We start from the raw sequence: 15540 nt of genomic DNA, 5'->3' as shown, positions 1-15540 counted from the left end.
TCAGGTGGCACGGGCATTCCTTGATAACATTGTCAGAGTACATGGAGTTCTAGAATCCATTGTCTCAGACCGCGACAAGATCTTTACAAGCGCTTTTTGGAGGGAATTGTTTGCACTGGTTGGAACTAAACTGTTGTATACCACGGCGTATCACCCACAGATGGATGGCCAGAGCGAGCGCGTCAACCAGTGCCTTGAGCACTACCTGCGCCGCGCCGTCCACGACACGCCGCACCGCTGGAAGAAGTGGCTACCTATGGCGGAGTTTTGGTACAACTCCAGCTACCACAGTGCAATTGGTTGTACGCGGTTCAAAGCTCTATATGGTACCCCAATTTTGGAGCTCTGCCCAATCCGTTTAACGTTCAGACTCCGGAATCACTATAGGACCTAGCCGCAAAGCATTAGCAGTTCACTGACATGCTCAAAGACCACCTGCAGCGCGCCCAGCATCGCATGAAGCACCAAGCTGATGGCAAGCGCACATAGCGGGAGTTCAGCATGGGCGACCAAGTGCTACTCAAGTTGCAGCCCTACGTCCAGTCATCGGTGGTCAACACGCCATGTCCGAAGCTCGCCTACAAATTCTTTGGACCATATACAATCCTCAGCCGCATTGGATCGCTCGCCTACAAGTTGGATCTGCCACAGGAAAGCCAAATTCACCCGGTTTTTCATGTTTCGCAGCTAAAGCCGTACACAGCGGACTACTCACCAATCTTCAATCAGCTACCAGCGCCACCGGACCTCACCATCGGTGACCTGGTGCCGCACGCTATTCTGGAGCGCCGCCTGGTCAAGATAGGGAATGCCGCCATCCCACAGGTACTGGTGCATTGGCGTACCTTGTCACCAGCGAGTGCCATCTAGGAGAACTACCATGCATGTGTTGCAGCAAAAATTCCCAAACATGGATCATGAAGGGGGAGCTCCGCCTCAAGCGGAGGGAAATGTCACGCCCTTCCCTCCAGAGAGGAAGGCGAACTGTGAGGCACCCACGGTGCGTGACAGAGAAGAGGAAGACTAGGGCCCACGGGCAGTGACAGCGGACTAGTCCATGGGTAGGCAGTGTGTGTATGGTGAGTGGGGCCATGAGCAGCCAGGCTATATGTATCTGTGCGTGACCACCGAGAGGGCATCGTTGTAAAAGAATATTTCTGAATCCTCAACCGATCTTCTTCTTCCAGCTCTCACCTGCTCTATCTTCTCCCTCAAGCTCATCTAATTCCTCCCGATCCCCTTTCCCCCTTGCTTCGATCCGGCAGGGTTGTTACAACTTATGTTTGTATTCCGGTTTTCTTCTATTTTCTGTTTTGGTCGGCCTCCTTTACATAGGATGTACTTGGTGTTGGCAGCTAGTTTTTTGTCGGCAGCTAGAGGGATCAAGTCCCACAAAAAATGATCACCCCATAAAAATAAATTAGAGGAGAACTGGGCTAGTCCAGAAATATACGGGGCAGGGGCAAGACCAGAGCAAGGGGCCTTTGTTGACACACAAAGCAAATTTCCAATACATAGCATAGGTTGATGATCCTAGGATTTTAAAACTAACACTAGACTCTATTTGTCGATCAATAGAACTGTTGTGGGCTCTGAAAGATGGTTAGTTGGATGACGGCTGCGGTAGCCTCGGTGAGTGCATCGGACCGGTGTGTGACCCATTCCCTGTAAGTGGCTGGGATGGAGCAACCGGCATTAGATGTTAGATTTTGGTGCGATGTCTGTTTGGTATTAGGCTCAGACGTTCGGCACCCCTGCATCAAGGGGATAGGAGTAGCGACATGTGTCGCCAAGATGGTGGCTTCAGGCTTACTGATGTAATGATTTGTAAGGTCTTTGAGAATAATTAATAAAATGGCTGCATGCACGCTCAGATGCAGAGGCCGGGGGTAATCCTCCTTCTCTAAAAAAACAAAGAGAGCTGCCGCGGAACACGATGTTTCATTTGCAATCCCCTGAATTCAAGAAGCGTTTTTCTAAATGGGGTCCTGCATTTGGCTGCCTTCAATAACTTAATAGTAGCTGTTGATGTTGAAGGAAATATTTCGTGGATCATTGATATTCCTAAGCGACCATACTATGATGATGCTTTTATCAATGATGTTTTCCATCACAGAGGAAGTTGTATTTGCAAACAGTACTGGTGCTCGTGGTTCTGAACTATCAGTCTGGGTTCTTCAGGACTACAATAGATGGAACAAAGTCAGCAACTTGAAACTGTTTGGAGCAGAGTATTCGTCGTTTCAAAAGCATTACAATGTCATCTCAGTCCACCCAGAACGCAATATGATTTTCATAGCCTGTGGGGAGGAGAACACACTAATGTCATATGACATGGATTCTGAGCTGCGTTTTATACGTCAACTTGGAGCTGATTGTCGAGTTGAAGGGTCTGACTGGGAGGGGAAGACTCCTTTTTATTCATATGTTCCATTGTTCTCGGAGTCATTGGCAAATGGACACTAAATATCTTGCTTGGGTGCTGCAGCCTCACGGTTGTCCATCTTTCCAATGATAATGGAGTTAGGTCTTGAATTTGGGCACCAGTGACTTGGGTTTGATATTTATGAAGTTCTGATAGCTTTTGTTGGTGCCTGCTAAGGTAGTGCGGAACTTGTGTTTGTGTACTTGTATATATTCAGGGCAGTTAGCAGCCCATGTCGTTCTAACACCTTGCTACTTTAATTATGGATATTATGATCGTTCTCCTGAACCATTATTAATGTCTATTATGTATAAATTCGGCTGAACCATTATTAATGTCTTTTAATCTAAATCCGTCTCTCTTTGACAATATATTACATGTGTTGCACCTTCTGCATTTGGATATCCTCTTCCTTCGTCATGCTACTTAGTGTATGCGTCCCTTTTTAACAATATGGACTGGAAGCTTTTGTTTACCTTCAACCAACAATGAAATGATCTATGTGTAAGTTATTTCTTTTGGAATAAGATAATGCTGTTAAGGATGTATAGTTTTTTTTATGTATGTAGCGGATAACTGGATCTGCTACAGATGAAGTAGGAGACCTTTGGTAGCAGATGCCCTCTCTGTATGCTAGTTTGAAGTACTGAAAATGAAAGATAGCACCATCACAACTCTACTGAAGTGTTAACCAACTAGTAAGTATCCTGTATGGCACCAATTAGCATGTGTGTTATACTGTTATCCTGGTCAATTTTATCAAATGCATTGCTTAGCTCTGCTGTAAGTGACACTTAAGAAGCCTGAAGAACTTGATGAGTTTTGACTAAGCAGTGGCAGTGGTGTTCTTAGCTAGTTTTATTATCAATTATTCTGCCTGTGAACCTTGTGTGGTGCCTGCTCTATTTTCAAGACTTCCATATTTATAGCCGGCCTGTTCTGTTGTGTTTCGACGGGCTGGTCACGTGGGAAGCCGAAGCTACTCAAAATTACATATTTGCACTGTCGTAATAAATGGTGGAAGTTAATTTTCGGATGCCCATAAAGAAGTTTTTTACCTTGTAGTACTAGATTGAATCTCAGTTTCCTTGCCTGCTTTTTGACGGAACAGTGGGATGTTTAAGCATTTCACCTGTTGGATGTTAGGTGTTGATTTATTTTTCATCTATAGTTTGTCTACTATCATCAGCCTGTGCGGTAATGCCGACCTAGCGCTCTTGTGTTATTTGTCTACTGGGCGAGCAGTACAACGAGGGTCATAGTTGAGGAATACAAAGTTGGCTCTCCAGTTTGCTCAGTTGAGTTAAGAAAATCTTCATCGAGAGATTCGTAAACCCTGATTGGTGGTCTATCCAGCTGACGGATTTTTTTTCGAAAAGGGGGGATCCAGCTGACGGATGATGGTTGAAACAGTTCTGATGCTTGTGTTCGATGGTCTCATCCGACATAGTGGGAGCCATAAAACACATGGTATAGCTTAATTTGCAGCTTTTTCTTCTTTGAGAAATGGTTTTTTGGTTCACTCTTTGAGCTCTGCAATCATCCGGGTGACGAATACAGGAGGCATGCCAATCCAACGGTATCGGTAGGGGGTTCTCCCAGGTTGTTTCTTGCACGGGCACACACTACCCAAGGTTTTTGTGAGGTAGTGTGCCGCTCCCTTTTCCTGTCTCCTGCATCATTGGTATGTTGTCCATGCTCTGCTATTGGTGGCATGCTTTTTTTTTTCTGTTTTGGTTAGCATAAAATTTACATGTGCTTTGTTTCCTCTGTACATTGACATCTAGCTTCATCAGCTGGTTGCTACAAAAATGAATGGCCGAGAAAAACCTTGCACGGCCAACAACATAGAAAGTCGCACGTGTTCTTTAAGCCTTCTCGACGTGCAGCTCTCGTTGCCCTTCAGAAACGATGCATCCTCCACGCGTAATTCTTTGTCTAGTTGTGGTTCTTCTCGAAGTGACAGTAATTAGGTCAATCACAACAAGTGTAACAGCGTGTCAATGAACATGTTCCTGGATGCCTACTATTCCCAACATGCTATGTGTGTAGCTCCAAGATCCTAAGGGTCATTGCTTCATCTTCTTCCTCTTAATTCTAGACATTTGATAGATAGTGTAGGTGGAAAGCTATAGGAAGAAGACCATACGACAACTAGATGGATATATATCAAGGTAAAATTGAAGATAGCACGTCCCTTATATTTACAAAATGGGGTAGGAGATTCGTGTGGCGGGTGCATATCATGAAGATTTGAAGATCCCAAATCAAGATCATTTAGTACAATAAAAATTCACTCTGCAATTCCATGGTTGATGTAGACTATCTTTTAGCAATAAAAATTGAAGTATAAATGCGATTCAGTTTTATGGTGGTTGCATCCCATCTGGTATAAGAACCACATGGTTGAAGTGATGGAGTACTGATTCTTAAGAAGGTAGATTAGCGCACAATATATCCTAGGCTAATTAACAAAATAACAAACCTGGGAAGAATCATCTGTAGTGTACACACACAGAACCGAACAAAATAACAATACAACTGTTACGATGATTGGCGAATTTAGGAGCCGTCCATCCACCTCAATCTGACAGTCGAAAAATAAAAGTTACGAGGAGTTACAAGATTAAAATTACGGGAGATTACAAATAACGGTGGGACCGTTACATATTTTGTGTGGGACCAGTTTTTTTTCAAGGGGTAGGTTCGTCAAGGGAATATGTAACTCGCACACCAGATTTTTTTTGTTTTGCAAAACTGCCGAACGAATCGATCATGGCTCGTTTCCTATCCAGCCTCGCTCGTCGCTTCGATGTTTTTTTGTTGGCGCCCATCTTCCCTGGCTCGCTGGCCCGGCCCTGGTTGGCCCGTTGACGATGACCACGTTGCGCCGCGCGTCGAGCACCTCCGCCGGCAGCAAGGTCATCAACAGCCGGCAGCCGGACTTGCGCGTCGTCTCCGTCGGCCGCCGGCACACCGGACTTGACCTCGCGCGCCGCAGCAACTCCCACGCCTCCCCGGCCGGGTTAGGTCAGATTACCTGGCTCTGTGGACGGACACTGAGTCGGGGCCGCGGCCCGCAAGCACGTCCAACCCAAGGATCCTTCTACCTGGTCAGGTAGTACACTAGTATGAAGAGCTGAGGAACGACGCCAGGCCACGAGGGTTCCCATCCTCTGCTCGATTTGGTCTTGAACACCTACAGTCATGGAAACATGAATCAGTCTCGGGAGAATACGAGCAGAAGATGCATGGCGAGTTATTTAATCCGGCCGCTTACCATCTTGAATTTGTCCACAGTTCCAGAGAGAAACCCCCTTGATGGACTTGCCTGAGGGCCCGCCGAGGGAACTCCCCCCTCCTCCTCCCGTGTCGCCCCCGCGCGGCAGCCAGGAGGAAACCCTAGCCCGCCGCCGCCGGGTCCCAAGCCCTCCTCCCTCTCCTCCCTCGCCGTCTCCCTGGGCTCGGCCGGGCAAAGCCCGCCCGCAGCTGGCGGCGGCGGGGCAACCTGGATCTCTCGCGGGACGGGGCCGGCGCGGGGCGGCTTCCTCCGGCATGGGCGCGGTGCGGGCGACGGGCGCTGCGGCGCGGCGGCGCGCTCCCGCCATGGTAGGCGCCGTGGTGCATCAGGCGGCGCAGGGGCGGGTGGTGCGCGCGAAGGTGGCGGCGGCGCGGCTGGTCTTCGGCCAGATCTCATGGGCGCCATCTTTGACGGCGCGGGCCGTGGGCGGCGTGGTGCCGTCGCTCGGCTGCGGTGCTCGCGAGGCGGGGTGGGGCTGCCGGCCGCCGCGGGCTGGCCGGGATCCGCCCGTGCCTATGGTGGGCGCTCGTCGCCGGCGACTTGGTGACGGTGGTGGTGGAGCGTGCCGGCTGGATCTGGCGCTTTGATTCCGGCGGGCGGCACGGGTTGGGGCATCGGCCCGGCGTGGCTGGTGCTCCGGCTGTGGGCTGCGGCGGCGTTTCTCAGTGCCGCGGTGGCATCACGGCAGTTTGGCGGGCCGGCTGCGGCGGCGGCTGGTTTCTCAGCGTCGGCTCGTTTGTAGGCGGTCCGTTTCGGCTTGCGATCCCTCTCCCTCGTCACCTGGCGTTGCCTTCATCGAAGGGCAGGTCCTTCCCCAGTTGCGATCCATCACCCGTCTCGCGCCCGGCAGCAGGACCGCGTCCGTCTCGCGCCCGACAGCAGGACCGACCCCGTCTCGCGCCCGGCTGCAGGACCGACCCCGTCTCGCACCCGGCAGCAGGACCGTCTCCGTCTCGCGCACGGCAGCAGGACAGACCTCGTCTCGCGCCCGGTGCCGTTGGACGGGTCGATGGAGGCTAGTTTTGGCCGGCCTTCTGGGTCTCGTTGCTTGGGGCCACCCAGGGGTGCGAAAGGTGGGTCCTTTCCGCTCGTTTCTTCGGTTGGGGTAGCGGCGGGCCTCAGGTGAGGTGGTATCCAGGTCTTGGAGGCCGGGGCGGCGGCCCTGGTGGTGGCTCCGCGGTGCTCTTGGGCAGAGCCCGTGGATCGGTGCTGCCCGGTGGCCATGGCCATGTGGGTGGCGTGGTCGTCGGGGGGTGGTGTTCGGTGGTGGTGAATGTTGGCCGGGGTGAAAACCCTCTCTATCCTCGGACGGACCGGCGGTGGCGTAACTCGTTCCCTTCTTGAAGGCGTCGTCGCGGCTCTCATCGCCCATTGTGTTGCTCCAGGGGAAACTCTGATCATTAGGTCGGGCGGTGGCGGCGCGTTGGTGTCGTAACCTTCTTGAAGGCGCCGCCTTGGAGCACACGGTTCGTCATATGCAGCTTCATCTCTTCGCGGTGGCGTGTTCACGGTGGAGGACCCCGTTTGCTCTTTGTGCTAGGGGTGGTGTTGCTGCGCTCAGCGCCTATGTATCCCGCCTTGGGTGTGTGCGTGTGTTGTGGTAGGGTGCGTTTGTACTTGGGTTGTGGTTGATCATTGCTTTATATATAAAGCGGGGCAAAAGCCTTTTTCGGTAACCCCCTTGATGAATCTGTCATTCCCCTGAATAAGGCATGTGTTCTTAGGATAGCAGCAGCAGTACATTCAGTCCTTAAAGTAGTAGATACAACATACCACTATGTCCAGCATGTGGTTATGAGCCTCCACCACTTCATTTATAATATTTGATATCTACAGAATAATAAACAACTTCAGTGATCTTCAAGCTGGAAAGGCTGTCAGCAAGCGATTGCTACTCATTTCATTTTGTCATTTGAGGACTGAACCTTCAATAACTCTACTACATAAAGCTTTCCTGAAAAAACCTCTACTACTTAAACTGGTCATGCCTAATTGCTAACAGGCCGCAAGCAAAATCAGACGAGAACACCAAAAGTTAGAAAAGGTACCTCGGTAAGTTTTGTGTGAACACCAACAATTAGACAGGACGCCACAGTAGACCTAATGACTTACACATGAATGGTCCGCCCAAATCCGGTCCGTTGTCTTGCAGGGGCGGAACTTCCTTTTGGCGTTTTAAATTTTTGGTGTCTTGACGGTCAAGTTCATTGTTTACTTGTATGGTAAGTTCGACTTGGAAACCAAGTCGATTTGAGATTGTGGTCGCAACACAATACCGCCTCTGGTTCACCTATATATACTGTTTACCAACCTCGGCCGAAGATACACTGAAAACACCTAGGGTTTTGCCTCATCTCGTAACTTGCTTTGCCACCGTGGTCTACTCTATCTTGAACGCCAGCGTGCATCGGTGTGCGGGAGAGCAGATCTGAAAACGTTCGTCCTTGCGAACCTGCAACCGGAGAGCACGAGTTAGGTTTTTGGAAAGCACTCTAAGCGACTGCTCAACTTTGTCATCACGGGTCGGCTCAGTTCATGTTGAAGAAGTGCGCAAGGCTTGGCTCGCTCGCCGTCGTGTTGCGGAGGGCCCCCAAGGACAATTCCTACGGCCCGGGAGTTCATCTCATCGAGGCGGAGCCAAATGGTAGGGTGGCTTGGCCTGGAGTGCTACTCGGCAGTGAGGACTTCATCGGCGGCGGCGGGCAATAGAGCCGTAACTCGCCATGAGGACGATGTAGGACTTCTGGATGTTTCTGAAGGTTGCAATAGATTCAGGTATGCGAAGGAGAAGAGAGAAAGCCAAGGAGGGGTAGGGGACTCACTGCTAAAGGAGATCTATAGCACGACGGAGATCGATCTAAAGAGGGGAAGAACGTGATCGTGTTGTTGATTCCTGGCAACCAGTCCAATTCCTTCGACTGGGAGGTCCAGAGGAGAGATGCGAAGCTATCCAGGTGGTTGGGCAAAGGAAGATTGTTGGGCACGGAAAGAAAACGCAACATAGGCGGTGGCATGAACGGACACTCGGTTCATTGTCGTCGACCACTCTCCGAGCGCTGCCGAAGACAAAGTTGCGACCATCGACCTAAAGACGTTGACCTCCACCGGGTCGGGAGGCGCAGTGTTGGGGCCATGATGGCCATGACGCAGTCGGTGCCACTCTCCAATGGTAGAGCTTGGTTTGGTGGCGAGGATATTCGAGGTGACTCCAGCGGGTGGGCACAGTGGTGGCGTCACCGCGAGGTGGAGTGGCAGGGGGAGACGAGCTTAGGTAGGGGAGTGGCGGCAGGAGTGATGTGCCCGTAAGTTGAAGGGTCACCTGACGAGGGGCCCCAACGGCATTGGATATTATAAGGGGTTAAGAGAGCAAAAAAATGGTCCGGGAGTGATGTGAACCATCCACGTTTTCTAATTCGATATTGGATACTAGTGTACGAGGGGCCCCAACGGTATTGTTCATTTTTGACATTTTTAAAAAAAATTCCACGCACTTCCATTTTTTTCTCAATTTTTTTTGGAAGCGTTTAGCTAGCATTAGTCCATCGTGGGCATTTCATATGTTCAAACGACCAAAATATGTGAAAATGGAGCATAATTCAAGAACTAAGGTCTCAGACATTGCAACATTCTCACACATAGCTTAGGTCTCGCAAATAAATCTCACACATAGCTTAGGTCTCGCAAATAAATCTCACACATAGCTTTGGGCACAGTATAAAATAAAAGGCTCACGCATGGAGCTCACACATCATCCTCAAATCCGAGCAGGCCACGGAATTTTACGTACTTCCTTTTGCCCCGTGTCCATAAGGCATTGCTTCCTCAAGCTACACCACTACCGGAAGAGACACTATTGAGCTTATCAGACCGTGAGGTATCAACAGCTGCATGATAGAGAAAACTGTTAAACTATAAAGTAATAATAACTATCAAATTGCATGTAGATTGACTGAAACTGGAAGTATCATGTTGAAACACCAAATTTGAAGAACAAAGTACACTGAAGCACAGGCAACAAGACAACCATGCATACAATGAAAGAGGTCCGTCATGAACTTGCCTCGATACTGAAGGTTGTCTGAAAAAACACCCTTCACACACAAAGTTGTCAAACCTGTATATTAACCCACACTCAGAATATTGTACAAGATAGCACATGGATATATATTTAAAACTCAATGTATCTCCTCTCACCGGTTAACATTGTCCCAGAGCCATTTTATTAGACTGCAATTAACCAATTACTTTGCACTACGCAAGCTATAGCTAACTTTCTATACATACAATACATATACCTATTAACCATTCTCGTCAGCAGCAATCAGTTACAAGATTCAGTTTTAATTAAACACCTTCTCTGCTAGTAGGCTACTATTTAACACCTTCTCTGCTAGTATACTAGCACAGAGCACCGAACCGGTTGACTCTACAAAGTAAAACTATGTGTCCCTGTAGTCGTTTATTTCATCTCTGTACCATAAGAAACTTGATTCCAATGAACAAGGTGAACAGTAGGCATGAAACAAGCCATCAGTTAGCTAGCCATTGTCTGACGAGTTGATTAGTTTTTTTCCGGATGCAATCTGCCCAATCCCAATCCATGGAGCACTAGTATTCGTACTAGTCTAATTGAAACACCCACTAAAATTAGCCCTGGCACTTGCAATCCAGCGAACCATAATACAACGAGAAGCTAGCTAGAAGGTTCAACTATTTGCTCATCCTCAAATCAGTTTGCAGGGCTGGTAACCACTAATACCATCATGCAACACAGATCCAATTAACCATGGATTATACTAGTGTTGTTAATCCCCAGAACCAATGCGTCGCTAGTAAGATTAGAGGAACATGTACCAAAAGAAGACAAAGGTTTAGGGCCGCTGTAGGAGCAGGTCTCCATCGACTTCGGCACAGCGGCTGCGACTTCGATGATGGTGCGGCCTGGGAGAGCCGCCGCGGCGCTCGATCTAAGGAACGGCTCGGGAGGCGAGTCGGGAAGGTAGGCGGCCCTCGACTCCGGTTCGCAAGATGGCGTCGTCGCCCCTGGTCCTCGCGCCGGCGGCGTCGTCCCAGGTCCTCGTGTCGGCGGCGTCGCCTCTAGGTCCACACGCCGTCGCCGCCGTCTACGCACTCGTGAGATGGGATCGGAGATATGTGATAGTTATGTGTGATTGACCGAGCGAGGCACAATGTTTTCAAGAAAAACCACGGACCATAATACCCTTCTTGATTAAATTAAATATTTTAATTGACATGTTAAAATCAACGGTCAGAAATAATCGAAGGAGGAGTTACAGGAAATTACATTTCGTAACTCTCCAATCACCGTAAACGGCACCCACAATTGCTGAACTGCCACACCAACAATGCTCTTCTTAACCGAGTATTTTTCCCTCTCTACGGACTTCCACAGTTGGTTAACTGGTACAAGAGCAGCGCCCGTTCCTCCCCCCAATTCACTTCAGCCACTGGAAAACTGTTGGCTACTGTTGCATGGCTTGCAAGCAACCAGCCTTGCCGGCGAGAAATAATTTGATCTGATTCCAGCTATTCTTTCTTCTACGACAAAGCACGCTGTAGACAAGCATTGCTGTCTTGGAATGTTAGTACAATCATAGAACTCGCTGCTGCACTCTGGTGTTTCTGTACTGTATACTAGTTAGGTCTACAAGAGTCAAAATAGGATGAGGTGTTAGCTATGTTGGTTACATTTACAGTCCCCCGTTAGTTGGTGTCATGGTTAAGAGTTCAGACACTGGGACTTCATCTGCAAAATGGCAACAAAGATTATTATTAGGAGCCAACCCCGAGCCCTAATTTGAAAGGAACAAATCTGCTCTTAGAACATGCTTCCTAATTCGTTGCAAAAAGATCGTCAAGAAGAAGATTTATATATTATTTGTATTATTAATTATGATGACTGTGATATATAATGGATCAACACGATGTAGTACAGGATGATGTCTATGACAAAATGTCTGTTGACTCCAGAATGTGGAATGTGCTTCGTCATTAGAGTTCTTCAGAACAGAGATGTACTACATTATAATGAAATAATAATATCCTTTTCATTTAGGAAACAAAATAATATATTTTCAAGCACCAAATGGTTTGTGTGGGGGGGGGGGGGGGGGGGGGGCTAGTCTCCCAATTTAACGGGTTTGTGTGTATTTTCCTATTGATGATAGCGAGGAGGTTTGCCTTTTGGTGTGTGTGTATGTGTGCGTCTATATTGTACTCTTTTTGCTAAAAGCGGTCAGGTTGTATTTATGCGTGAAAATTGTGACTGTTGATCACATAGGGTTATCATCAATGGCTAGAGTCGCTACACTGGACACACTTTCATATAAAGAAAAAAATGTATTCAAAGTACTGCAATTTGCTTTTAGTGCAACTAATTTGGTTTTGATCTTACATAACTACGTGCATAGTTTATAATTTTAGGATTTGAGCACAATAATTTTTTTGTACAATATAGCAATATATTTAATTTCTCCAAAACTAAAAGTTTCCAGCCCAACGACTTTTTTGTTGTGTCCTCATTGAATAAAGCATTGCTTCCAACAGAATAAAAATAGAACATAAAATAAACACAAATGATAAGTGTCAAACATGTGGCATGAAACAATCTGGTCCTGAGTTTTTTAAACTAAAGTTGCCATCCGAAAGAAAGTTGTCATGCTTGACAACTAAAGTTGCCATTCCCGCGTCACTAAACTTTTCATAGAAAACGTTCGGAGTTGCCATGTGTTCATGCCACACGTGTGGCACTTCATTTGGGAAAATACTTACATTAGGTAGTTCAATTGTGTTTCAAACAAAGTAAAAAAGAATCAATTAAAATAAATTGGCTCATGATTTTTTTAAATTTGTGGGAGTCGAATATGGAGATGGCAGTCACGAAACAGACCTGTTGGACAATGGAACGCCCGATGGAGTTGACCTGAGGGTTTAATACTTTTGTACCATAATTATTTTGGACCCTACGGAATATAAAAAACATTTTTCCATTGAATTTGAATGTGTTTGACCAAAGTTAAATTTGATTTGAATTATTGAATCTAGGTCAAAAATTGAAGGTAAAAAAGTATTTCCCTACCTATCAAAATTATGAGGAATTTCTCAAAATTTCATTGAAACTTTGAACCCTGGTTGATACAGTTGTGCTTGAGTACAAACTAGCATCACACCCGCACTCCCTGTCAGCGAAAATGACGTGCTTGCCCTGTTCGTCCAAATGGCCCATAGGACTGGAGACCACCCCACGCATGCCATGCCGAGGAGGTCATCTGCCGGTTGGATCGTAGGTCAAGTGGTATCGACACGACGAGCGCATGGTGGATGACGAGGTCTGGAAGATGAAGATTTGTTTTTGCGAGTAAAGATGAAAAGAAGTTGTAGAGGGATATTATACCGAGAAGTTGCACTTGTCGTCGTGATCAAGGGCGAGTTACGTGCCCAAACACCACTACAAGACTGCTCGTTCCATGCTCACGTTAGTGCAATTCTGGATGCAATAAGCTCCCCTAGAAATGTACATTTAGTTCTCTCTTTTCCTTCACTTTTTTGAGTTGGATTTTCCTTTCTTTTTTCAGGATAGCAATGTAGTACTCCAATAGCCACTACTGGAATCTGGCACTTGCAAAGGCATGGTCAGCTGATGGCAAAGGCTTTGCCATCTGTCAGCAGATGGCAAACAGTTTGTCTGAAACCCTGCCGGCAAAGGCTTCTTTGCCGTCTGCTGGCTGATGGCAAAGAGCCTGTGGCTTTGCCATCAGCTGGCAGATGGCAAAGCCTCTTAATGGGGTTAGCCCCGTTAGAAGGCTAACGGTATACTTTGCCATCAGCCAGCAGATGACAAAGGCTGCATGCTCTTTGCCGTCTGCCAGCAGATGGCAAAGGCTGCAGGCTCTTTGCCGTCTGCCAGCAGATGGCAAAGTATGTAGGCTCTTTGCCGTGTGGCAGCTGATGGCAAAGGCTGCATGCTTTGCCGTCTGCCAGCACATGGCAAAGAGCTTTGCCATCTGCTGGCAGATGGCAAAGAGCCCAAATAGGCCAGCCCAAATTTTACATGTAGATGACACGTGGCCTCTTTGCCATGTGCCAGCTGATGGCAAAGTGACTATATTGCCCCATTTAATTTTGTTTTTTCTTATATCAATTCATTTTCACAGAATATCAAACACAAATATATTTATATGACCAATATAGCATATTCAACACATATTACCAATAGTCATGAACACATATATCCAATACATGTTACCAATAGTAGCAAGTTTCATCCGTACATATACATAGTTTCATCAATATTACACAGTTTCATCCATAAGTAACAAGTTTCACAAGGTCAAAACAAAAACTAAATACAAGCACTCCATCAACCCAAGCTCCCGTGATCTTAAGCAAATCTGTAAAATGGGAAAGAAGAAAGTTAGAAGAAGAAGACTAGAAGAAGATTATTATGATGCAACTAAAATGTGAAGATTATTATGATGCAACTTATATCTGTAAAATAGGTCATTTTGGAGCTAAGTATGGTTATTATGTCATTTTTGAGCTAGCTAAGCATACTAAGTCATTTTGGTGTAAACCATGCTAAGGTCATTCTAGAGCTAAGTAAGCTTATTATGTCATTTTGGAGCTAGCTAAGCATGTGAAGTCATTTAGGAGCTATATGTCATTTCTTAAGCATATTATGTCATTTTAGAGTAAGCTAAGCATATTAAGTCATTTTAGAGGAAAAGATGCTAAGTATAGGTCATTTTAGAGCTATCCTAGGAAATAGGTCATTTTGAAGCTAGCTAAGCATATTAAGTCATTTTGGAGAAAAAAAATGTTAAGTATAGGTCATTTTAGAGCTATCCTAGGTTAAATAGGTCATTTTGGAGCTAATTAAGCTTATTATGTAATTTTTTAGCTAGCTAAGCATATTGAGTCATTTTGGAGGAAAAAATGCTAAGTATAGGTCATTTTAGAGCTAGCCTAGGTTAAATAGGTCATTTTGGAGCTAAGTAAGGTCATTATGTCATTTTGGAGCTAGATAAGCATATGAAGTCATTTAGGACCTAAAATATGTCATTTCTTAAGCATATTATATCATTTTAGAGCTAGCTAAGCATATTAAGTCATTTTGGAGGAAAAGATGCTAAGTATAGGTCATTTTAGAGCTATCCTAGGTTAAATATGTCATTTTTAAGCTAGCTAAGCATATTAAGTCATTTTGGAGGAAAAATGCTAAGTATAGGTCATTTTAGAGCTATCCTAGGTTAAATATGTCATTTTGGAGCTAATTAAGCTTATTATGTCATTTTTGAGCTAGCTAAGCATATTGAGTCATTTTGGAGGAAAAAATGCTAAGTATATGATTATGTCGCTAGTATCCATATGGCAGAGAACTCGGGCCGACATGACTAGTCATAGAACCAAGGTGGCACAAACGTATAGGGACAGGCATACATGACCCAGCAATGCACGTGTCGGTCATCAGCGAGTGCAACCAAGTCGTAGCAAGCTACTAGGACTTCGGTGATACACCGCGTGACATTTCCCCGTAGGGACAGACACAGGAGCAAAGAAGGACACATGCCGGTCAATCCATGTGTTCCGGAGCAGTAGCGAACTACCGTGGCTCAGTGGAAGCACTAGGAGGCATTTCCCTGTATGGAAGGCTACCAAAGGCACACGACTAGGTGTCGAATCCCACACATACAATGCATTTCAAACATACACACATTATGCATGATATGTGTAGATACAACATGGCATCACAACAAAACTCTATTAAGCAAAACACTTGGGAAACTTACCGTCA

The 15540-nt window shown here is 46.6% G+C and overlaps 1 protein-coding gene across 1 annotated transcript; it reads left to right on the top strand.

Annotated features, from left to right (window-relative positions):
- The first annotated feature begins 501 nt into the window (after nucleotides 1–501).
- On the top strand, nucleotides 502–1771 carry LOC147981314 (uncharacterized). The gene is made up of 2 exons (XM_087515932.1): nucleotides 502–825; nucleotides 1736–1771. Exons 1-2 carry the CDS (start codon nucleotides 502–504, stop codon nucleotides 1769–1771), a joined length of 360 nt encoding a protein of 119 aa, XP_087372058.1.
- The last annotated feature ends 13769 nt before the right edge of the window (nucleotides 1772–15540 follow it).

The sequence above is a fragment of the Triticum urartu genome, chromosome 3A (genome assembly GCF_056163025.1).
Source record: "Triticum urartu cultivar PI428250 chromosome 3A, HENAU_Tu73, whole genome shotgun sequence".
In the NCBI taxonomy this organism is placed as follows: domain Eukaryota; kingdom Viridiplantae; phylum Streptophyta; class Magnoliopsida; order Poales; family Poaceae; genus Triticum; species Triticum urartu.
This window is presented reverse-complemented; position numbering and strand designations above follow the sequence as displayed.